Source organism: Lepisma saccharinum, chromosome 22 (assembly GCF_977018435.1).
Source record: "Lepisma saccharinum chromosome 22, izLepSacc3.1, whole genome shotgun sequence".
Classification (NCBI taxonomy): Eukaryota; Metazoa; Arthropoda; class Insecta; order Zygentoma; family Lepismatidae; genus Lepisma; species Lepisma saccharinum.
In genome coordinates, this window is record NC_139250.1 from 50,169,303 (window position 1) to 50,193,957 (window position 24,655).

The following is a 24,655-nucleotide window of genomic DNA, read 5'->3' on the forward strand; positions in this document are numbered from 1 at the left end:
AGTGACCTATTCAGAACACACTCACATGCCAACCCGACATAAAGGTATTGCTTGTTTTGTACCCAGATGACCTGGTACTGATTCCGAACACAACAACGGTCAAGACGCATTACATGGATATTGAGAGAAGTGGGCCCTGCGAGTAATTATATATAAAAAAATAATGGTATTGAAGAATGGGTATGTATTTGGTAAGTGACAAGAATGGAAATACGGAGAGACGAATGTCGATAGTGTGAAACAGGACGATTATTTAGGCATGCTGATGACAATGGCAGGCAGGTGGGCAAGGCACGTACACAGCAAAGGAGTCCGCAGACCCTCTGATTAAAGGGGCAAAAACCTTGACAGTTCAGTCGGTAAAGTAAATCCTCATTTTATCTCAGTCTTAGTTACTTTGCATTGATGGGTATCTGTGTGTGTGTGTATGCACTATATATATATATATATATATATATATATATATATATATAATTTATATTACATTACATAATCAATTCATCTGCCCCATAACAAACGAACACCAAAAATGATATAAATTGTCTCTGAGATATACGCGCTGCTTTTCCTCCAAACCAAACTGTTATACAGCAACTGTCTGAAGTACTTTGTTGTTCATACTTCTCTCTCTGGTAATTTACAATGCATTATCGAAAAGACATTCCCAGTGAAGCGAGAAAGAACATTTTTCGATCCAAAGTTTTGCAAATTCATGACAGTATTGATATAATAAAACGTAAGAAATTTCATGGGACTGGAACCATGGCATTCTTTTTTACATTTTTTCTCAATCAGATTGTTCGGCCCCAGGGACAACTCCCGCCGCTCCCTACCTAAGGTGAAGTTGACAAGACTATAAGGAAAGCAGACACTACGAGCGAAGTGAGCAAGACAATAGTAGTGTATATTAGCCGTTTCTAAGTCACACTTGGTACGAGCCCTTTTTTTCCCTCTTTTTTTATCAATTGAATATCAGTTTTTGACATATTTTGACAATTTTTTGTCGATGTTTTAGCGTTTAGCGATGTTTTAGTGAAATTTCCCTTTTTTCCCACCTCACACTTGGTACGAATGCCACGATCTTAGGTGATATAACTTAACCTATCCTTTTTTCTTACGATTTTTTTTTTACGATCTTCAGTGATATAACTTAACCTATCATTTTTTTTTATTTGCGCACCGAACTAACTTACATTGGACTCCGCGTTTGTTTTAATATTTCAGTCGAGAACATGAAGACGATACCTGTGGAAATATTTCTAGTGTTTGCTACTAGATGTCACCACCGGCGACTTAGACGCAGTGTTGCCACACTATGAGGGAACAATTTCCCTTCCCAAGGGGCAAAATTTCCCTTTTTGGACCATTCTTTTCCCTTTCACCTAAGCAAATTACATAATAGAATAATAATTAGTTGTGGTAGTAAACTTAGTAGATTTTTTTTTAGTATGTGGCAAATTTTTTTTCACGAATATTTTAAAACTGCTCTGTGACCCTCTCGTTCTTCACGTCGTACGCGAAGGACTTCTCTGCGATCAGGATGATGCTGCACACGGTATCCTCGGTCAACGGACAGTTGAACTCGCAGACGATCTTGATGTTAGTTCGATCGTTGACCACGACCTGCTTCCTTTTTGTGGTGTTGATGATGAACATGGGTCTGTGGGTTTTGAATTCGCTGGGCGTGTAGTACATGTCGACGTTTCCCTCCGTTACCCTCTTGTAAGCGGTGTAAGCTTCGTAAAGTTTTAGATAATCATCTTTGGTCATGTCGAGGTTGTAATTCTCGCGCGGGAACACTTCGTTCCTTCCATTCTTGAGATAAATATTTTTGATCTTGGAGTCGTCGAACTTGCTGGAATCTTTTTCCTGATTGTTATCGCGTCCGGTCTGAAAGAGTACAATGACGAAATCTGGCATGTCGAACTGCATGTTGTTGAACTGCTACGTCACGTCAAATTCCAGATGACTTCCGAACGCTATCTTCTGCACGCACTGGTAACCGTGAAAGTAAATGGGCACCTGTGGACTTTTCAAGATCTCATTTTGGATTTCCGAACAAAGGTTCTATTTATACTTTTTGTCACGTATAGGCGTACGTGATGAATCTGCAAACAGATTTTTCCTAAGTCTTACCGTTTACAAGATAACCCCACTTCCGGTCGCCATTTTGGATTTCCGAACATAGGTCCTATTCACATTTTACTCACGTATAGATGTACGTGATGAATCAGAAAACAGATTTCTCCTAAGTCTTACCGTTTCCAAGATAACCCCACTTCCGGTCGCCATTTTGGATTTCCGAACATAGGTTCCATTCATACTTTTTCTCACGTATAGGTGTACGTGATGAATCCGCAAACAGATTTCTCCTAAGTCTTACCGTTTCCAAGATAACCCCACTTCCGGTCGCCATTTTGGATTTCCGAACATAGGTTTTATTCATATTTTACTTATGTATAGGTGCACATGATGAATCCGCAAACAGATTTTTCCCAAGTCTTACCGTTTCCAAGATAACCCCACTTCCGGTCGCCATTTTGGATTTCCGAACATAGGTTCTATTCATATTTTTTCTCACGTATAGGCGTACGTGATGAATCCGCAAACAGATTTTTTGCTAAGTCATGAATTGGAGGGTTCTATGGCAACCTATATTAATTCTCGTAAGAGAACAGAAAACACCAAAAAAAAAAAAAAAACAATACTGTGGTCACTACAACAAATAGTCTTCTTCAACCCCAATCCAACAACCCAAAAATCATCATCCTAACTAGAACCATGTAACTATCTACCATCTGTTAGATGTTTCGTGAACGAAGTGGTGCTTTGTTTGTGTGTAAAAAAATGCAATGCTTTTTGCACTTGGTTATCATCACCTAACATGTTATTAATTGTTTTTTATAATTAATTACAACTGAAAACTAATAATTAATATTATCTAAAGTTACTAATTAATATTATACAAGTAATTGATATAATTTTTATTGTTCTTGTTGCTAGTGTTGGGTAATTATAGTTGTTGCAAAATATAAGCTCTCGCGTATGACAGTTTCTGATTTTTGTTGGGTATATATAGACGAATCGAAATTTTACTTGTTATTTTAAATTGTATGTTAGGGTACATGGTAGGAGAAATCATTGTATATTAGAGCGCTCTTTTAATGATTTGCCTATAACTGCATACAGGCAGCCGTAAATTTAGCATAAAACATCCTGAGCCTGTTTCTTCTAGCATGTGCGACGTTTGTTGTGGTGGGATCATTGGGGGAAATGTGATTCTCCCAGTAGGCCATCTGACTTACTAGCATATGCGATACGAAGAACAGGTGTGTATGTGGCTTACTAGGATTAGGCTCATGGTAATGAGGTCGTAGTAGCTGAAACGTTGTCGGGGCATTTTGCATTTTTTTTTATTACGTGCTAAACTACACGAGAGCCTCTACGTGATTTCTAACCCTTCTCGCAGATTAGTATTACGTCGCTTTGGATAACCGTATTTAAATGAAATTGGTGACATTTGAAAGAAAAACTCAAATATTTTATTTTACAACTCGTAGACATTGAATGTGGCCCCCCACCCTCCCCCCACGAGTGCCCCTGCCGACATCAAGGCGATATTCCCATTCATGCCACACACGCTCCAACATGGACTGGATTGCAGAAGTGATGCGAATTTGCAGTTCTTGCAGGTTTTGAGGCAATGGCGACCAATTGTCATCATTTCTGGCACGTCCAATCCAAGCCGCTCATTCTGATGTTTCCGAACATGTAAATGCCAGTGAGGAGGTGAAAAATAAATTTATTGCCATCATTTTCTTCCAATTGTGGAAATAAGCATTCAGTGAGCATGTCAAGATAAGCTGGACCTTTCACAGTGGCCGCTCGAAAGAAAAAATGACTTGACGTTTCGATACTCGTTCATTGTTGATATTGGTGTCCATTGTTGACATGCACAAAAAAATATTTGAGTTTTTTCTTTCAAATGTCACCAATTTTATTTAAATACGATTATCCAAAGCGACGTAATACCACTTTAAAGTATGACAGTATATTTATGGACACGGTGTACTATTTTCCTCCGAGCTTGCCTTTCGGTCTTCCATCAGAAGAAATGCTTGTAATTAATCACATAGTGCCATTTTTTACTTATTTTTTTTGTCAATTTGATATTTACTTTTATGTTGTTTTTTTACTCTTATTTTTTTTACTTATTATTATTGCTTTCCGTTGTTGACAATTTCAGTCTAAAATGGCCACCTGTGCTGTATCTGGAATTTTCTCAATAAATAAATATGTCAAATTCATAAATTGATTTGTTTAATATGGAATAAAGAAGAAAAAAACCTTCAACAGTGGAAAGAATCCATAATTGTTCCTGTGTTTAAAAAAAGGTGATAAAATGAACTGAAATAATTACCGTGGAATTTTTCTCTACTCTCAACAAAATATAAAAATATTATCTCATATTCTTTTAGCAAGACTAACCCCATATGCTAATGAAAATATATGTGATTATCAATGTGGATTTAAACGTAACAAACCAAATTTTTCACATCAGACAGACACTTGAGAAAAGTGGGAATATAAGGAAAATGTACCTCCATTTAAAAAAAAAAAAGAAACATATGATTCCATCAGAAGAGATAAAATATATTATCGATTTAGAATCTTGTTAATATGACTGACAAATGTAGAATTCATGATAGGTTATTAAAAAAAGATGCAACATATCCATTGCTCTTTAATTTTACCTTAGAATATGCTATTAGGAAGGTAAAAGAAACTAACGAAGTACTAAAATTAAACGATTTGACTCAACTGTTAGCATATGCAGATGATGTAAATACAATTAAGAATAATGCTAAAATATTTTTCAAAGCAGTTAAGGAAGTTAGCAAAGAGAAAATTACAGGCCGAAACCAAGTGATAATTACTCGTTTGAACCAGTTTCCAATGTCAAGTACTTGGGAGTAATACTAACAAATGAAAATTATATTAAAGAGGAAATGAAAAAAAAGGCTTAATTCGGAAAATGCATGTTATTTTTTCTCTGTCTCCTCGTTTAATATCTAAGAAACTAAACCTTAAAATATACAAAACAGTAATTTTGCCTACGGATGCGAAAACTTGATCCCTTGAAGATAAATTGAGAGTATTTGAAAATATGATCCTTAGGAAAATATTTCAGCCTAAAAGGGATGAAGAAACAAGTGAATGGAGAAGGTTACATAATTTAGAAGTACATGATTTATATTTATTTTCAAATATTATTAGATTGATGATTAAATCACGAAGACTTGGGTAGGCACGAATGAGAAAGGAAAAAAAAATAAGAGTTTACAGGATTCTTGTTGGGAAACCTGATGGTAAAGGAGCAAAACGAAGATGGACCTAAAATAAATCGGTAAAGATGGAATAGAATGTATATAAATCTTGCTCAGGATAGTTACAAATGGAAAACCCATATTGCTGCAGCCATGAACTTTCGGATTCAAGAAGCTTAGAGAGTTTGTTAGTTAATTAGTATACAAATGTAATATAATTTCACATATTTCAGAAACCAAAAGACAGCAACATGCTATTTATATTGACAAGGGAATTCCTACAAAACTAATTTTCCTCGTACGTTTACCAATAGCACTTACATCGTGTTTTTACTTCAATTATTCAATTATGCGATGCAAAGAAGATAAGAGTTTCCGTGACTTTATAACATAAATTTGTGCGTTGAGAGAAAAATGGAAATGAAGAGCTGTGCTCCAAAAACCAAAGAAACACGCTTTTGACTGACGAGCGGGAAACATATTAGAAATCAAGGACGAAAATTATGAACAGCGAATGCATGCTTCAGAGGAGAGAGGGGGATATTCAAAAGGAGGTGGAACACAGTAAAGCTCTTCCATGATAATTTTTGCTTTCTGATCATAAACGCTGTTGTAATTATTATTATCATCATTGAATGGTTAGTTAGGTGCTCGGTTTACGCTGCCCCTCCGAATGAAAGATGGAATATATATACAAGCCTGCGCCTCCTAAATTCATCGTGAATATGAGGATGAATCGCGAAATGAGACGAACCGGAAACTTCCAATAATTTTTTTTTTAGAATAAAAAGGAGGTCGTTAAGGAGGTCAAATGACAAGTTCCGTAATTGGATTGCTATTCTCTTTATAACTTGTTAATTTTATTACGAACGAATCAAGAATGCTGTAATATTATTGATCAGATCATCGTTTATCTTGTCCGCATCGATTAATCTCCTTATGTTCTTCTCCTTCGTCTTCTCGTTTTCGTCCAGAGTCGCGTCCATCTCTCCTGCTATCACAATCGAGACTTCTAGATTATTAGTTCTTCTCCCTGCAATTTTAGAAATGTAATTTTTCATCATTATCCAGCGAACGCCGGAGAAATTTCAGCAATGTTGATTATTTAAAGGATGTTGTTATTTTTATCCGATGCAATTTTTGAAAATTTTATACATCACTTCCGGGGGCAGGTTGGTTAAAAAACGCAATACCGAAGGTTCTATGTTGTTTTTTTTCACTTTTTTTTGTTTGGCCTATTTTGAATTTGGGAGTTATTTTTTTAGAATTATTTTGCCTCTCGCGACACGTTCGACTATTCGCGACAATACGTTTCAGCCTTTTTGTATAAACGTTTCAACGTTCCGGTAAACGTTTCAACGTTCCAGTAAGCGCTTACTTGTATATATTCCATCTTTCATTCGGAGGGGCAGCGTAAACCGAGCACCTAACTAACCATTCAATGATGATAATAATAATTACAACAGCGTTTATGATCAGAAAGCAAAAATTATCATGGAAGAGCTTTACTGTGTTCCACCTCCTTTTGAATATCCCCCTCTCTCCTCTGAAGCATGCATTCGCTGTTCATAATTTTCGTCCTTGATTTCTAATATGTTTCCCGCTCGTCAGTCAAAAGCGTGTTTCTTTGGTTTTTGGAGCACAGCTCTTCATTTCCATTTTTCTCTCAACGCACAAATTTATGTTATAAAGTCACGGAAACTCTTATCTTCTTTGCATCGCATAATTGAATAATTGAAGTAAAAACACGATGTAAGTGCTATTGGTAAACGTACGAGGAAAATTAGTTTTGTAGGAATTCCCTTGTCAATATAAATAGCATGTTGCTGTCTTTTGGTTTCTGAAATATGTGAAATTATATTACATTTGTATACTAATTAACTAACAAACTCTCTAAGCTTCTTGAATCCGAAAGTTCATGGCTGCAGCAATATGGGTTTTCCATTTGTAATTATCCTGAGCAAGATTTATATACATTCTATTCCATCTTCACCGATTTATTTTAGGTCCATCTTCGTTTTGCTCCTTTACCATCAGGTTTCCCAACAAGAATACTGTAAACTCTTATTTTTTTTCCTTTCTCATTCGTGCCTACCCAAGTCTTCGTGATTTAATCATCAATCTAATAATATTTGAAAATAAATATAAATTATGTACTTCTAAATTATGTAACCTTCTCCATTCACTTGTTTCTTCATCCCTTTTAGGCTGAAATATTTTCCTAAGGATCATATTTTCAAATACTCTCAATTTATCTTCAAGGGATCAAGTTTTCACATCCGTAGGCAAAATTACTGTTTTGTATATTTTAAGGTTTAGTTTTCTTAGATATTAAACGAGGAGACAGAGAAAAAATAACATGCATTTTCCGAATTAAACCTTTTTTTTTCATTTCCTCTTTAATATAATTTTCATTTGTTAGTATTACTCCCAAGTACTTGACATTGGAAACTGGTTCAAACGAGTAATTATCACTTGGTTTCGGCCTGTAATTTTCTCTTTGCTAACTTCCTTAACTGCTTTGAAAAATATTTTAGCATTATTCTTAATTGTATTTACATCATCTGCATATGCTAACAGTTGAGTCAAATCGTTTAATTTTAGTACTTCGTTAGTTTCTTTTACCTTCCTAATAGCATATTCTAAGGTAAAATTAAAGAGCAATGGATATGTTGCATCTTTTTTTTAATAACCTATCATGAATTGTACATTTGTCAGTCATATTAACAAGATTCTAAATCGATAATATATTTTATCTCTTCTGATGGAATCATATGTTTCTTTTTTTTTTTTTTAAATGGAGGTACATTTTCCTTATATTCCCACTTTTCTCAAGTGTCTGTCTGATGTGAAAAATTTGGTTTGTTACGTTTAAATCCACATTGATAATCACATATATTTTCATTAGCATATGGGGTTAGTCTTGCTAAAAGAATATGAGATAATATTTTTATGTTTTGTTGAGAGTAGAGAAAAATTCCACGGTAATTATTTCAGTTCATTTTATCACCCTTTTTTAAACACAGGAACAATTATGGATTCTTTCCACTGTTGAAGGTTTTTTTCTTCTTTATTCCATATTAAACAAATCAATTTATGAATTTGACATATTTATTTATTGAGAAAATTCCAGATACAGCACAGGTGGCCATTTTAGACTGAAATTGTCAACAACGGAAAGCAATAATAATAAGTAAAAAAAATAAGAGTAAAAAACAACATAAAAGTAAATATCAAATTGACAAAAAAAATAAGTAAAAAATGGCACTATGTGATTAATTACAAGCATTTCTTCTGATGGAAGACCGAAAGGCAAGCTCGGAGGAAAATAGTACACCGTGTCCATAAATATACTGTCATACTTTAAAGTGGTATTACGTCGCTTTGGATAATAGTATTTAAATAAAATTGGTGACATTTGAAAGAAAAAACTCAAATATTTTTTTGTGCATGTCAACAATGGACACCAATATCAACAATGAACGAGTATCGAAACGTCAAGTCATTTTTTCTTTCGAGCGGCCACTGTGAAAGGTCCAGCTTATCTTGACATGCTCACTGAATGCTTATTTCCACAATTGGAAGAAAATGAAGGCAATAAATTTATTTTTCACCTCCTCACTGGCATTTACATGTTCGGAAACATCAGAATGAGCGGCTTGGATTGGACGTGCCGGAAATGATGACAATTGGTCGCCATTGCCTCAAAACCTGCAAGAACTGCAAATTCGCATCACTTCTGCAATCCAGTCCATGTTGGAGCGTGTGTGGCATGAATGGGAATATCGCCTTGATGTCTGCAGGGGCACTCGTGGGGGGAGGGTGGGGGGCCACATTCAATGTCTACGAGTTGTAAAATAAAATATTTGAGTTTTTCTTTCAAATGTCACCAATTTCATTTAAATACGGTTATCCAAAGCGACGTAATACTAATCTGCGAGAAGGGTTAGAAATCACGTAGAGGCTCTCGTGTAGTTTAGCACGTAATAAAAAAAAATGCAAAATGCCCCGACAACGTTTCAGCTACTACGACCTCATTACCATGAGCCTAATCCTAGTAAGCCACATACACACCTGTTCTTCGTATCGCATATGCTAGTAAGTCAGATGGCCTACTGGGAGAATCACATTTCCCCCAATGATCCCACCACAACAAACGTCGCACATGCTAGAAGAAACAGGCTCAGGATGTTTTATGCTAAATTTACGGCTGCCTGTATGCAGTTATAGGCAAATCATTAAAAGAGCGCTCTAATATACAATGATTTCTCCTACCATGTACCCTAACATACAATTTAAAATAACAAGTAAAATTTCGATTCGTCTATATATACCCAACAAAAATCAGAAACTGTCATACGCGAGAGCTTATATTTTGCAACAACTATAATTACCCAACACTAGCAACAAGAACAATAAAAATTATATCAATTACTTGTATAATATTAATTAGTAACTTTAGATAATATTAATTATTAGTTTTCAGTTGTAATTAATTATAAAAAACAATTAATAACATGTTAGGTGATGATAACCAAGTGCAAAAAGCATTGCATTTTTTTTACACACAAACAAAGCACCACTTCGTTCACGAAACATCTAACAGATGGTAGAAAGTTACATGGTTCTAGTTAGGATGATGATTTTTGGGTTGTTGGATTGGGGTTGAAGAAGACTATTTGTTGTAGTGACCACAGTATTGTTTTTTTTTTGTTTTTTTTTGTGTTTTCTGTTCTCTTACGAGAATTAATATAGGTTGTCATAGAACCCTCCAATTCATGACTTAGCAAAAAATCTGTTTGCGGATTCATCACGTACGCCTATACGTGAGAAAAGTAAGAATAGAACTTATGTTCGGAAATCCAAAATGGCGACCGAAAGTGGGGTTATCTTGGAAACGGTAAGACTTAGGAGAAATCTGTTTTCTGATTCATCACGTACACCTATACATAAGTAAAATATGAATAAAACCTATGTTCGGAAATCCAAAATGGCGACCGGAAGTGGGGTTATCTTGGAAACAGTAAGACTTAGAAAAAATCTGTTTGCTGATTCATCATGTACGCCTATACGTGAGTAAAATGTGAATAGGACCTATGTTCGGAAATCCAAAATGGCGACCGGAAGTGGGGTTATCTTGTAAACGGTAAGACTTAGGAAAAATCTGTTTGCAGATTCATCACGTACGCCTATACGTGACAAAAAGTATAAATAGAACCTTTGTTCGGAAATCCAAAATGAGATCTTGAAAAGTCCACAGGTGCCCATTCACTTTTACAGTTACCAGTGCGTGCAGAAGATAGCGTCCGGAAGTCATCTGGAATTTGACGTGACGACGCAGTTCAACAACATACAGTTCGACATGCCAGATTTCGTCATTGTACTCTTTCAGACCGGACGCGATAACAATCAGGAAAAAGATTCCAGCAAGTTCGACGACTCCAAGATCAAAAATATTTATCTCAAGAATGGAAGGAACGAAGTGTTCCCGCGCGAGAATTACAACCTCGACATGACCAAAGATGATTATCTAAAACTTTACGAAGCTTACACCGCTTACAAGAGGGTAACGGAGGGAAACGTCGACATGTACTACACGCCCAGCGAATTCAAAACCCACAGACCCATGTTCATCATCAACACCACAAAAAGGAAGCAGGTCGTGGTCAACGATCGAACTAACATCAAGATCGTCTGCGAGTTCAACAGTCCGTTGACCGAGGATACCGTGTGCAGCGTCATCCTGATCGCAGAGAAATCCTTCGCGTACGACGTGAAGAACGAGAGGGTCACAGAGCAGTTTTAAAATATTCGTGAAAAAAAATTTGCCACATACTAAAAAAAAATCTACTAAGTTTACTACCACAACTAATTATTATTCTATTATGTCATTTGCTTAGGTGAAAGGGAAAAGAATGGTCCAAAAAGGGAAATTTTGCCCCTTGGGAAGGGAAATTGTTCCCTCATAGTGTGGCAACACTGCGTTCAAGTCGCCGGGGTGACATCTAGTAGCAAACATTAGAAATATTTCCACAGGTATCGTCTTCATGTTCTCGACTGAAATATTAAAACAAACGCGGAGTCCAATGTAAGTTAGTTCGGTGCGCAAATAGAAAAAAATGATAGGTGAAGTTATATCACTGAAGATCGTAAAAAAAATCGTAAGAAAAAAGGATAGGTTAAGTTATATCACCTAAGATCGTGGCATTCGTACCAAGTGTGAGGTGGGAAAAAAGGGAAATTTCACTAAAACATCGCTAAACGCTAAAACATCGACAAAAAATTGTCAAAATATGTCAAAAACTGATATTCAATTGATAAAAAAAGAGGGAAAAAAAGGGCTTGTACCAAGTGTGACTTAGAAACGGCTAATATACACTACTTACAATTTTATGAAATGTATTTTTATTTGTATAAAATTTGAAGTCAAGGAGACAATTGCCCCATTGTGCCTCTGCAGGTGCTCGTCGCCGTCTGGAAGAAATAATTCAAGAAATACGTGAAAACGAATTCCATCTTGAGTATTGTTTTGTCCTGCTACTCGTAGATTCTGCTAGTCTTGCTCTCTTTTACTTCTATGTTTGCGCCCTTAGAATTGATTTCCGTCCAAGGATTGGAACAGGCAATGCCCATCTGCCTCCTTGTCGTTGCTTTGAAATTTTATCGGCTTGAAATTAAGAGTATAATATCGTTTAATAATAGCGATTAAATTCCTCTACACAAAATTTCTAGGTTAAAGATAATAATATAGGAGCCTGGAACGTCTGGAAGGGGGACAAGGGTGTTCACACCTCCCCCTTCGAGAACGTATATTTCACACGTATAGTTTGACTTCAGTCATAGTAATTTACATTAATAATTATGTAATTGGGACGCAGGAATGCGATAATTTTATATTCAAATGATGTTTTTTGAGTGGGGGACACTATTATCGGGGTAAATGGAAACATACCTTGCTTGTCCCTTCGTGGAAAAAATCTGGGAACGCCTATAATTAGGGGGGCATTTACCACCCCCCTTGATCCGCGTGCGCACGCCAATGGTACACAGGAATAAAGGTAAACCAATCTTTGCGTTGAAAAAAAGAAGAAAAATAAAATACAAAGTACTAAATATACCAATCAAAACTCTGGAGGGATCTACGAGGCCACAGTTAAGGCAACACTGTTTTATGGCATCAAACTATGGGCCTGGGAGGGAGCGGTAACCGTAAACGTCGTACACCCTAAATTCCTGAAAAAAAGGGCTAGGTGTAGGGAGGAGTATGGCAACATGTGGCGCACTTGGGGAAATGGGAAAGTTAAGAGAGGAAGTGGATGCCAAAATGAGGAGCATTGAAAAATGGGCAAAACTGATCACCATGGAGGGGGGAAATTAGAAGAAACTCGGCGTACAATCACAGATAAGTGGGGATAATGGTAGGCAATGGGTAGCAAAGATAAAGACGGAATTATACGGTATAGGGCTGTGATGGGTGTGTGAAGAGGGAATAGAGGGGAGAATTGATATGCAGATGCTAGGGGTCATACGTGCCAGACTGGATGACATTAACTAAGAGAAAATTTTGGCAGAATGCGGTGCAAAAATATCGTTAACATCAGCACAAATAGTGGATACGGACCAAGAAAGGGGAAGGAGTTCTACATGATTTTGTGGGGCAAAATAAAAGTCAGGATCGGCCTGGTTCAGACTGGGAGATGGACACGAGTTAAACTAAAACGAGAGGACGGAAGCGTAGAATGTCCGCTATACGGTGAAGACTAGACGAAATTTCACATTCTTCTCCAATACAAAGAAACAGGGGAAGGAAGACAAAAATATATCAGGGAAATAAATAGAGCTAACATTGAGAATATAATGGCAAGGGAGGAGGCTCAAATAAGGAACTTGGGAACTTACTTACACTATGCCTGGGCAAAGAGAGCAAAGAAGTTCAGTGGGGATAGCGAAAATATTTTAAAGGGAGGGCTTCTAAATAAATAAATAAATAAATCTGAAAAAAATAGGAATCACTCAGGTAACAGTGCAAGTATAGTGAAATAGTGGCTATGAAAGACGGTGTTTGTGAACTCCCAAGCAGTGTGAATGAGAAAGTAGACTTAGAGGAGGAAGGATGTAGGAAAATTGCACTAAAATTTTTCATCCTTATATGGTATGCACAGCTGTAAAGGCTCATACTTGAAAATAAATTATATTCAATTCAATTGTATTCAATACTGCGTAATACTGCATTCTTGCAGGCCAACGAGTCTCTGGCGTCTGGAAGCAGAGTCAAGAGAATTATCTGTGATGTTTATGTTTTGTGTTCTTGTGCACGTGCGGTTGTTCCTTTATTACTTTCGTCTATCATTTACCTTGATCGTTAGCCAAGGTTAAAAGAAACACCAAATTAGTTGGAATGGTAAAAGCTTACTTTTGGCAAAATGAAATTTGACTAGTTCATATCACTTCGAGATAAGTAAACTACTTCCAGTACTATCAATTCAACACAATGCAGATAACTCGACAAAGAGCGACGTTGTTTTCTAGTCTTAAATCTTTCTGTCTGTTAAGAAGAAGGATATTTTTATCCTCAGGCAGAACCTGATTCTGTAATGTATCCCCGTCTTAAATAGACGCACCTTCTGTTACGATGATATCACCCGTTTGGTGTGAATTCTTTTTGGATATTTCTCTCCGATGCTAGGTAACACTGTCGTCTTGTAATGAAGGGGTGCAGGGTTCGATACCTGGCAGATAAACAATGCAACCGAGTTCGGATTCCAATTCAATTGTAGTCATAGTACATATTAGCCTTTGAGAGTTACAAAGTGAACTTAAAAACAAACAAAAGGTTTCGATACCCGATGGAGGAACATAAAAGTTCGGATCAGGGTATTTAAAGGTCCAAGAACCCATAAACTCTAATGGGTTCTATTGGGTTCTACTGCAGGACCAGAACCTTTTCTCAATTTAAATTTGGTCCACGTTGCGTATTGTCTCATTGAAAAAAGTTTCCTGGACAGTATTTAAATTTATGTGGGGAAATATGTCCCTGGACTGAATTCAAATTCATCAGGAAAATTGTTCCTGCATCGTATTTACATTGAGCCGGAAAAAGGTTCCTGGACCCGAATTGAAATGCTTTAAATATGAAAAGTTCCACACTGTCTAGAACTCATTTACGTTTGCTGATTTTATCTCACAGCCCGGGATTGAATTTATTTACAATTCCTGAATCAGGGTTGGCCGAAATAAAAGTTAACTTCTAAAAATGTTCGCGAGTACGTTTTACATTGGAATGTCACACTGCGGTTGTAGAAACCGTAGCGACGGGGAAAAAAATTATAACGCTGTTGTTCTCTCATGGGCGACGTATAAAAATCTATCTTGTCGAAGTGTTACCATGAACCATATTAGTGTGACTTCGTATTGAGTTCTAACAAACCCGTCGCGTGTTGCTCCGACATCCGATCCAGGAGCTAATTGTCAAACTTATTCGGTGTCGGTGCCACTCGTGTCTTGTCCCTAAACAATTTCGTACGTCCAGGGGTCCCGGGTTCGAATCCAGGCCTGAACATGGATGTTTGTGAGTGTCCATTCATCAATTTCATCATGTCATCACTCATCCCCATCTTCGGAAATTAGCCAAAAGGGGCACAAAAAGCGAAGTAAAATAAAGCATATCAATAAAAACAAGAAAACAATAAATTTTGTTCGTCACTTGGTTGCCCTAAGATTTACATTTCAGTGCGATGGGATGGCCATTCAAACGTTCTTTTCAACGAAGGGAAGAAGAAAGCGAACGAAAACATGTCTCTGCGCAACTAGTGAGGAGAATGGGCTACATGGAGAGGGGTAACGTGACTGCAGTGCTTGATTTCGCCCATTTCTACTGTTCTGCACGGCCTTGTTTCTTAGATTCTCGAGACAGTCAGCACCAGGATTAGTCTTTCATAATCACAAGTGCATAATTGTCTCTTGTCAGGTAATGAGAAGCAGGGTTGTTGAAGGTCCAAGAACCCATATTTTTTATTGGATTCTTCAATAGGACCGGAACCTTTTACTCGCACAATTTAAAATTCGTTCGAAGTCGCGTATTGTTTAATTCCAATACGCAACTTGGACCCTATTTAAACTGATTCGGAAAAAAGGTTCCTGGACAGTATTAAAATTGATCGTGGAAAAATGTATTATTTTTTATCATATATTATGTCAAATAAACTAGTCTTGTTTTAAAAACTTCATATTCAGCGGCAAATTTGACATTTATTTCCCTTACAGAATATATCTGTATAATTTCTACGTACGTATTGGTATTTTCCACAATGATTCTCACTGTAGAGTGTCCTCTATGAAAATTGAAAATCCTTGATAGAAGATTTGGCATTTTTTGCAGTTGCAAGTGATTCAAGACGACTTAAACAATGTTTATACTTCTTTTCAGAACATTCAAACATGAGCAGGGAGCTCCTTGCCATTGAGTTACTTTGTATTTTCCCAGGAAATAAGTTTGATCTTCATCCGAGATATCATTCTCATCATCATGATTTGTCTTAGAATTAATATAATGTTCTCACTCAGTAACATAATATTCTACATAATGATCTCATTTGGAGTCAATTACTCATCTTGAATCACTTCACATGAACTAGGTTCCAAATGTCCTCCAACAGCCACCGTATATGCCCATGCTGTCTTTCATACTACGAGCTTTTGATCGATTTCTTAGAAAAATTAAACAATCACTTTAAAGCACGTCACAGGACACAGATCAAGTAAAAACTGTTAAAATATTTCACTCACGAACCACAGTAAGCGAAAGTTCTAAAAAGATGAAAAACAAAAATCACATACGTAACTAGGCGCGTGGGGGTAAATTTGACCCACATCAACTTTGGAACAGCTTCACCTTGCTGCAATTACACACACAATGGAGGAAATGACATCGACAGTTGAATCAGACTGTTTTAGGAAGCTACTACATAAGCTAGCACTGGGGGCAACCAACAAGTGAAGACTAAAATTGGTAAACGCTGTAAGTGCCACAATAATTCAAACAACGTTTTCCACGTTAAACTGTGAAATGTGCCATGCTTGATAATGTGGTAAACGAGAAATGTGGCTGTTAGCCCTCTAAGTAGTTCAAAAGGCGTGTAAAGAGGTCACTAGTGTGCACCTTCTTATGGGCTGATGTGCGGAACGATATGCGATTTCCCAACACCTTCGCTTTTGGCACTTATAACGTTTACCACTTTTAGTCCTCAAGTTTCTGGGCGTTAAGAAATACCTAACTGGGGGTCAAATTTACCCCAGCGCGTTTACTTAAGGGTTATATTGTTCCTGAAAAAAGATTCTGGACCGTATTTAAATTCATCCCTGAAAAAAGATTCCTGGGCCGTATTTAAATTCATCTGGGAAAAAGGTTCCTGGACCGAATTGAAATATTTCACAGATAAGATGGTTCTTTACGGTCCAGAACCCATTTGCGCTTGATGATTTTCTCTCCTGGACAGGAATTGAATTTATTTTCGATTCCCGGACCTTAAACAGCCCTGGTTCGGATTTCACTTTAAACTGTCAGTCCAATCCCAATCAACTCAATCCAATCCAATGAAAAACAGACAAAAACGCCTTCTGATAATTTTGTAACACAACATTTTTTCTTTAAAACTTCAGTTGGATTTACACATTCTGTTGAATTATCCGCCTTAATTGCTGATGCTTCTAAAACCTATACACTGTTAATCCTGCCTGACCACAGATCTATAACATTTCCGACGGCAGTTATCTTAGAATCCGTTCCTCTTTTCTATTCTATGTAAATTAATCACAATAAAATCATATATTTCAATAAATTGTGTATGTATTTGCAGAAATAGTAATTCTAAATAGACTTAAATAAACATAATCAACTCAATAATTAAGCAACTTATTTTACAAAACACAGAACTGTTACATCAAAATTTATCCACGACATTGCACAGTGAACCGGAATGCGATCAGCGAAAAAAATCAGCAAAAATGAGGAGTTCGCTACCTGACCCCTAAATCAATATAAATATGTAAGATTAGCAATTTTAAGGAATAAAATTCACACTTTGGCTCCACAGGATTCCCATGAGATTGATTATTTTGATATTTATACAAAAAGTGTAATTTTGACTTATTTCAATACACACTTGAAACCACAGTAAAACTAAAGAATACACTTGTAAGACCGAAATCCATTTCCAGAAATAGATTAAATAATAACAAAAGTAATGAAAATAAGGATTATAATGATAGTAATAAACTAATAATAATAATAAATGTGAGAAGTATCGTTAAAATAATTTTATGCACAAATGTTTAAAGCGAAGAAAACAGGCTTCCTATCAAATCACTTTCAAGATAAATTAATATATTTTAAGGCATTAATAATATTTATTTACTAGTTGCGATATCTTTCCTCCTTCCTTTAAATGTACTTTGGTGGTGAATGCGAATTCCTTAGACGTATTTTCCCTGCGAAGCTCTTCAGTTTATCGCCTATTATTTCTGTCGCTACTTTCTTCAAAACTGAATATCTACTTTTGAGATTGCATAGAGTGAAGAAAAAGCAACTACAAACACCATATATTTTTTAAAAGTCAACTGAAATTATTTTTAAGAAAATTATCTTCTTTTCGGCAACAGTTTTCATATCCTTAAAATACTTTGCCGTAGCACCGCGACACACCGAACACTAAAGGTCTTAACACACTCTTAAGCGATATTTTCAATATTTATAGAATCTAACACGAATCAAACAAATGATTAATCTGATCACTTCTATCTTCATCAGATATTTCAGGAATAATGTTTCGTGGATTTCTATGACACACCATCGCCATTAAGCACCAAGAACATTGAAATCGGTAAAAATGACGCAAAAGATTTTGAAATATTTCTTCATCTTTACCAATGAGTGTGTCTGAGGCGACCCTTCTCAGTACCTTTTCAGTAAACACTTTCGAATGTCCTGACCTTTAATCAGCTATGAGGCTTCGTTAGTTCCCTTCACAGGGCCGTAGTAACAATCGCCTGTGTACATTTTACCACACTTGCGCTTCTGCGTTTCAGTTTGGTATTTAAACATGTTCTTTTCTTCTAATTTTTATAAATTGTGAAATACAATAAAGATGTTTAAATTGTTGCAATTAGTTTAACCAATAAAGGTATTGTTAATCAAATGCTTTAATGTAACTATAACTAGGATTTACGAAGTAATTTTGCTTCTGGGTAATATTTACACAGACGAGTCTTTGGGGAAAAATTTAGGGAGGTGTTGATGCAGGATTAGGAAGGTGATAGGAGTTGTTGAGGACGTTTGAATAAATTTCTGTTACACTTCTATATGTATTAAGCATCAGCTCATAGCGAAATCCGAGACGACCTATTCCCCTAGCGCGCGCACACGTGACCACGTTTGATTCAGGGTTGGCAGCTGACCCATTAACAACGGAGCACACGTTCACAAATAAGCTAAATTTGTCAAAAGTAGCAAAAAGTAGCAAAACTTTTCTCCCGTGCCGTTTTCACAATACTTTAAAGTATCCTTCGCTTTAGAATACGTCGCGGGAGATAGTGGCGAAACTATGTTAACTCAAGATAACATTTGTATTTTCAAGTCAAAACCAAAAACATTATATATTATTGTAATTCAAATATGTGTTCTTTTTCTGTGCATTACTTGAAAGATGTGAGTCTTACCAGGCACAATTATATTGTACTCCGAAAAAATAATTCCTACGCGTCTTAAAAATAAGTACAAAATATAGTCCAAAAAATCCATTTTCACGAACCGGCATTTTGATGCCCAAATACAAGAACAAATAATCAATTTAGAGAAAAATGTATCTGGCACTTCCATGCCCCATGTAGTTGTTTGCGGAAGTAGTAATGTTTTATCCCCTTACCGACAATTCAAAATTTCTATTTTTGCCAACTTTTTGGCATTCTGGATCACTGTGTATTGTAGTGATTGGTTATTACGATGGATTAAATAGAACGTATATTAACACTAGAAAGGCGAGAGGGATCAAAATGACTCTTAGCTTCACCGTTTATTTAATATTATTTTCCTCGAAATATTATGCCTTTTCATAGTTCTTATTCTTTTTTACATGATACATACATTCAAAATCTACAAAATATAATTTCGATCTGTGAGATTTTATGTTATACCCCTAGAAGAGTGGGTTACTTAAATTTCATCCTGTAAATTTTCATTTATTAATGCAGCAATATGAGCGTTATGTTGGGGTTCCTGTGTCATCCAATCTTTAGCATTTTTCCACTTGTGACAATTTACATGTCGTCAGGTAGATAGTGTTCTTGTACCGGAAAGGATGTCTCCGAACATGTAGCAGTTTCTTGTGGTGAAATGTTCCGTATTCTGGAGTGCTCAGTTCTTTATCAATATATATATTTATCTTTTTTTGTAATCAAAATGTGTCACAAACCACCTAAACACTTTGATTATAATACATAAAGCAGAGAAAATAATATAAATTAAAAATATATTACAATTCTCTGGAGGCCCGGGGCGGACAACATCAAGGAAAACTCCCTCCCACTCAAAGTTTCAGTTATAACTTTAGGTAAAGTTATATCACGTGATTAGATACATTTCTTGTACTTTTAACAGTCCAAGGATCACTTTTATTAGTGTATGGACCATTTCAAAGCAGGTGGCACAGCGAGCTGCAGCCTCAAGACCACTAAATCACGGCCTCATGCTATCGAGCATAATTTGTACTAGTTGTTACACTCACCAACGATCCACACGGAGCATTTGCCGCCCTTGACTTGTCTTGCAATGGCGCCGCACAAGTGGGCGCCGAGGCTTAAGCCTACCAGGCGTGTTTTCTTCCCCTCGCTGCATTCGTGCAAGGAATCCACGAATTTGGCGACGCACTGTGCCACAGGGCCAATGCTCTTCAGGACCCCTACGTAGCAGTGCGGGATCACGGCGTAGAAAGCCCAGTCCACGGTGAAGACGTTGTACGTCCCATTCTCAAGATGACCTGAAAACAGAATTCAGCCTATTAGAACCCAGTTGAACACGTATATATGAAAAATGGCTCTATTGGGGATCAATTTCTTTATTTTTAAATTCAACTGTACTAAAGGTAGAGTTCAAGCTAGTATTTTTCAATACTAATAGCTTCTTTTACTTTGAAAAAGGTCTTCAAAGATCAGTTTTACAATTGTGTCGCTCCAGTCGAATCTGGTCATGCTCCTATTGTAATCCAGCAATGCAGCATCTTTGCCTACATTAATCTGGTACAGGCGCAAAATTAGAACACTGGAAAAAATTTACTATCGTTTCAGACATCAAAATTATTTATTTTTTATCCACTTTCAGCATTTGAAAAATATTTTAAAAAGTTGCCTTGGCATTTTGTCAACACCATTTCTGCATACTTTATCCGGTTGCCGTAAGGCTGGTATCAGAGATTAACCCTGTAGGGAGAACTATCCATACCTTCTTGCATATTTGACATTAGCCTTGGGCAGATTCTCACAACCCCACTTCTTAAGGAAATGGTTCCTTCAAAACTAGCAATCCGTTCATTAATCTTGGAACGGTTGCCGTTTGCAAGCAGGTCCGTTTCAGTCAAGTCGATTATTACCACTGTTGTAGTTTCAATGCACTTTGTATTTGTTTTAAGAACAAAATATACTACGTTATTCGAAAAAATGTCCATATATTTCGTTGCACAATAAAAGAAAGGTACAAATCATACGCCAGTGATCACTTAGGGCCTGGTCATCTGTAACCCTGTTAGTCTAACTGAGAAGTCCGATTTGTTGTAATCTACTGCGACCAGTCACAGACTCTAGAAGACCAGAGGAGGTGCATGTCATAGTTATTATACATAGTTATTTTTGTCCCATGAAAATTATGTAGGAATTTTACTCTCATCTTTAGACAAATGGCTAAATCAAATGAATTGTTGTTCTCCAGTAAAGAATCATGTATATTGTGCCCAGAATTCACAGCTCTCTGGCGCTGCCGTCTCTTTCATCTGTAAAGACTGAAGTAAAGAGGGAACTGGTTGATAATCCGAAGAAGAAAAAACTATTCGTCATTGAAATCCGTAAAGCAAAGTCAATATATAATTTCAAAGCTTGTCTTAACAGCTCACGAAAGGGAAAATATTTAATATAATTTGAAATACAATTTCCAGAAATAAGTAAATACTCTAACACAAGCGTAATTATCTTTTATAATTTTGGTACAAAAATAAAATATGAATCAACATTTATAATCATTAAATTCCTAGATCAACAAAACTTGGACACAATATTTCGTTCTGATGGAGAAAATAAAAATAAAACCTACCTTGTGCGAGAACCTTCATGGTCTTATCCTCGTCGTCTTCGTTGCCTCCATGGACGAGCAATGTGTTGATCTTCGAGGAATCCCAACCGAACTTACGAATCGAAGTTAGGTTGTGGTGATTTACTTCAACTCTGTAAGAGCTGTTTCTAGAGTGTCGTAAACAAGAATATATTACAAGTTAACAGAAATAGGTTTCAAAATCTTATATTAATTAGTTGTTTTTTTTTAGAGAAACCCATATTTGTGTAAGATGAACTAGTGCTTCAAATCTGGATCATTTGCTCCAGTTCACATACTCTCCTTCCTTATCTACATGATCAGAGCGGTATGTCAGTAAAAGCTAGTTCATTTATGTGTGCTGAACTTTAGAATATACTACAAGGTCTTCTGAAACTTTCGATGGCTTCCAAAATCCGAAAACAACATGCATATATAAGTGATGGTCATATATGAAACCAGAGATACAACGCGTCAAACCCAGATGAAAGTTCCTCTTCACTTTTCCAAAACATGCTCAGTGTCGGAGCTAGACACCACCGAAAGTGTGGGAAAGTACAGTTCACACCTCTGTAGGACGAGTACTATGGTAATTAGAAAGGCAGTTCCAAGAGAAATCATAAAGGAATCTTATGCGCTCTACCAGAAACACACCATGGGAGATCTGTGGGACCTATGCAAAAGGGACTACCCATAGGAAATGGGGTTCCCCTAGAAGGAATACGTGAGAGGGGTATCTGAGGAAGCAGGTGGACGTCAATTATATGATATCCAAATACCATTCACAAGTACGGAAAAACGATAGACGAAACCGGGATAATTTTAGCATGGTTGCGTTCCCGGAGGTGCAATGGGCATGGCAACACCGACAGTAAATGCAAGCAAAATGCTCGTTGGCTTGACGAATTTCATGTGGAAAAATTGTGGCTGAATGTGATCTCACATGGAAACAGTTTCAAGGAAGGTATTTAAAAAAATATCCTGAACTCGTATGATACACTTCACTTCACAGGTAGAACACTGTACAAGAAGTTACAGCAAGTGCTCAAAATGACTTCCGTTCATTTCTACACAACAGCGCAACCGTCAGTGTAGTTTATTCCGCACTCTTTCCAATATCCCCGATGTATTTCGTATTTGTGAATATGCATAAACTACACTTTCCTCTAAATCGTCAACATTATCAACAAGAGAGCTATACATCATGCTCTTCATGTGACCCAAAATACAAAAATCTAATGTATTTAAATCAGGTGGTGGCCACAATACGGGTCCCGCACGACCTATCCAGTGCCGACCATAGCGTCGCGAAAGGTGCCGCCCCAAAGGTAAAGCAAAATGTGCTAGTGCCCCATCGTGCATGAACCACTTACACAACCGGTGAAGGGGGACACCTTCCTGGAGAGGTGAATGATGATTACGTAGGAACTGGAGGTACCCACGACTATTGAGTTTTGGTGGCAGAACGTGAGGTCCCAATATGAAATCACCTACTACACCCATCCATACATTCAAGGTGAAACGTTGCTGATGTCGTGACTCAAACATTTCAAGGGGATTTTCGTTACACCATACGTGAGTATTATGAATGTTCACAATTCCGTAACGAGTGAATACAGCTTCGTCTGTGAACAAAATGTCACCTAAAAGCGTGGGTATAATGCACGTTTTTGAAGCATCTACTCACAAAACCTAACCCTGGTCTCGCAATCCGTTGCTTGGAGGTCTTGTACGCGTTGGAGATGGTACGGGTAGAGCAACTGGCAGTGCAAAATGCGCCACACACTGCTGTGAGAAACACCTCGCTCCTGTGCCGCGATCCTCCTAGCTGACGTCCCTGGTGCTTCTCCAACTCGTTGTAAAATGCTTTCCTCTTCTTTCACTGTGATACGTGTTGGCTTAACCCTTCTATTTCCATATTCAAAACTCACTGTTCTCGGAGGCGTTGGTGTAATCTCATGAACAAGCAACGATCAGGGTGCCGCCGGCGAGGAAAATCTTCCTGGTACAGGCTTGCAGCCTTTACTGCATTGCCGTTTGCTTTCCCGTAGAATAATTGCATGTCCGCATATTCCTCGTTAGTGTACACACGTTCCTTTTGAACCACGAATGAATGCAATTCACTGACAGACACTGTTGTACGTATTCCGTCTCGAACAGACACACTTACAGAACTACGTCTCAGTATGCCTTCTAGCTTTGACGCATGTCACGCTGCCCCCTGACGGTAAGGATAGTAACTACGCAAATTACGTATTACGTAATACTAGTAGAACACATCGTACCTTTTATGTGATTCTGATACACCTACAGTATGAAGTACAGTGATTTCCAATAACGTTATGTACGTTTCGATTTGGGGGCCCCCCATGGCGCAGTGGTAGCGTCATTGCCTTGTAATCAAGGGGTCCCGGGTTCGATACCCGGTGGAGGCACAAGTGGTTCGGATCCCACTTTAAACTGTAGGTCCAGTCCCGATAAGCCTTACTGTGCATAAAGTGGACTTAAAACAGCAACTCAAAACTTTTCGATTGGGGATGGTATCGAGACGAGACGAGACTTTCTTTGGTCTCGGTCTCGTCTCGAGTTACAACGGGTGATCTTGTTCTCGGTCTCGTCTCGTGTACTAGGTAGCCGAATTGGTCTCGTCTCGAACACGTCTCGAAGGTGGTGGTCTAGTTCTCGTCTGATCAGTAAAGAGTCGATCTCGTTCTCGTCTTTGTATCTAATTCGAGACGAGCCCGAGACTGGTCTCGGGCTCTATACCATTCCTAGTTTCGATTAACAATACGTACGCATGTACCACCAGGCACCAACGTTCAGACATCAAACTCCAATGCGACTGGCGTATCTTCAATAGACAGTGTTCCCGTTTCTCAGACTATCAAGCTAGAGATGCACAAAAAACTGGTATTAGAAATTACTACCCTCGTCGCTAAAGAAGAAGAAAGAAAATCCATCCTCTTAGAACTGATGAGCA

At 37.3% G+C, this 24,655-nt stretch overlaps 1 protein-coding gene across 1 annotated transcript in view; it reads right to left on the reverse strand.

The window, feature by feature from the left end:
* The window catches only part of LOC146004867 (phospholipase A1 member A-like), a 38,814-nt gene extending 15,077 nt beyond the window's left edge, over positions 1 to 23,737 (reverse strand). The window contains exons 1-3 of the mRNA XM_083143894.1: positions 23,607 to 23,737; positions 21,679 to 21,824; positions 20,105 to 20,356 (exon numbers count right to left, since the gene is read on the reverse strand). Coding sequence (XP_083000020.1) covers positions 20,105 to 20,356; positions 21,679 to 21,824; positions 23,607 to 23,737 — 529 coding nt within the window. The remainder of the gene's footprint in view (positions 1 to 20,104; positions 20,357 to 21,678; positions 21,825 to 23,606) is intronic.
* Between the last annotated feature and the right edge of the window lie 918 nt (positions 23,738 to 24,655).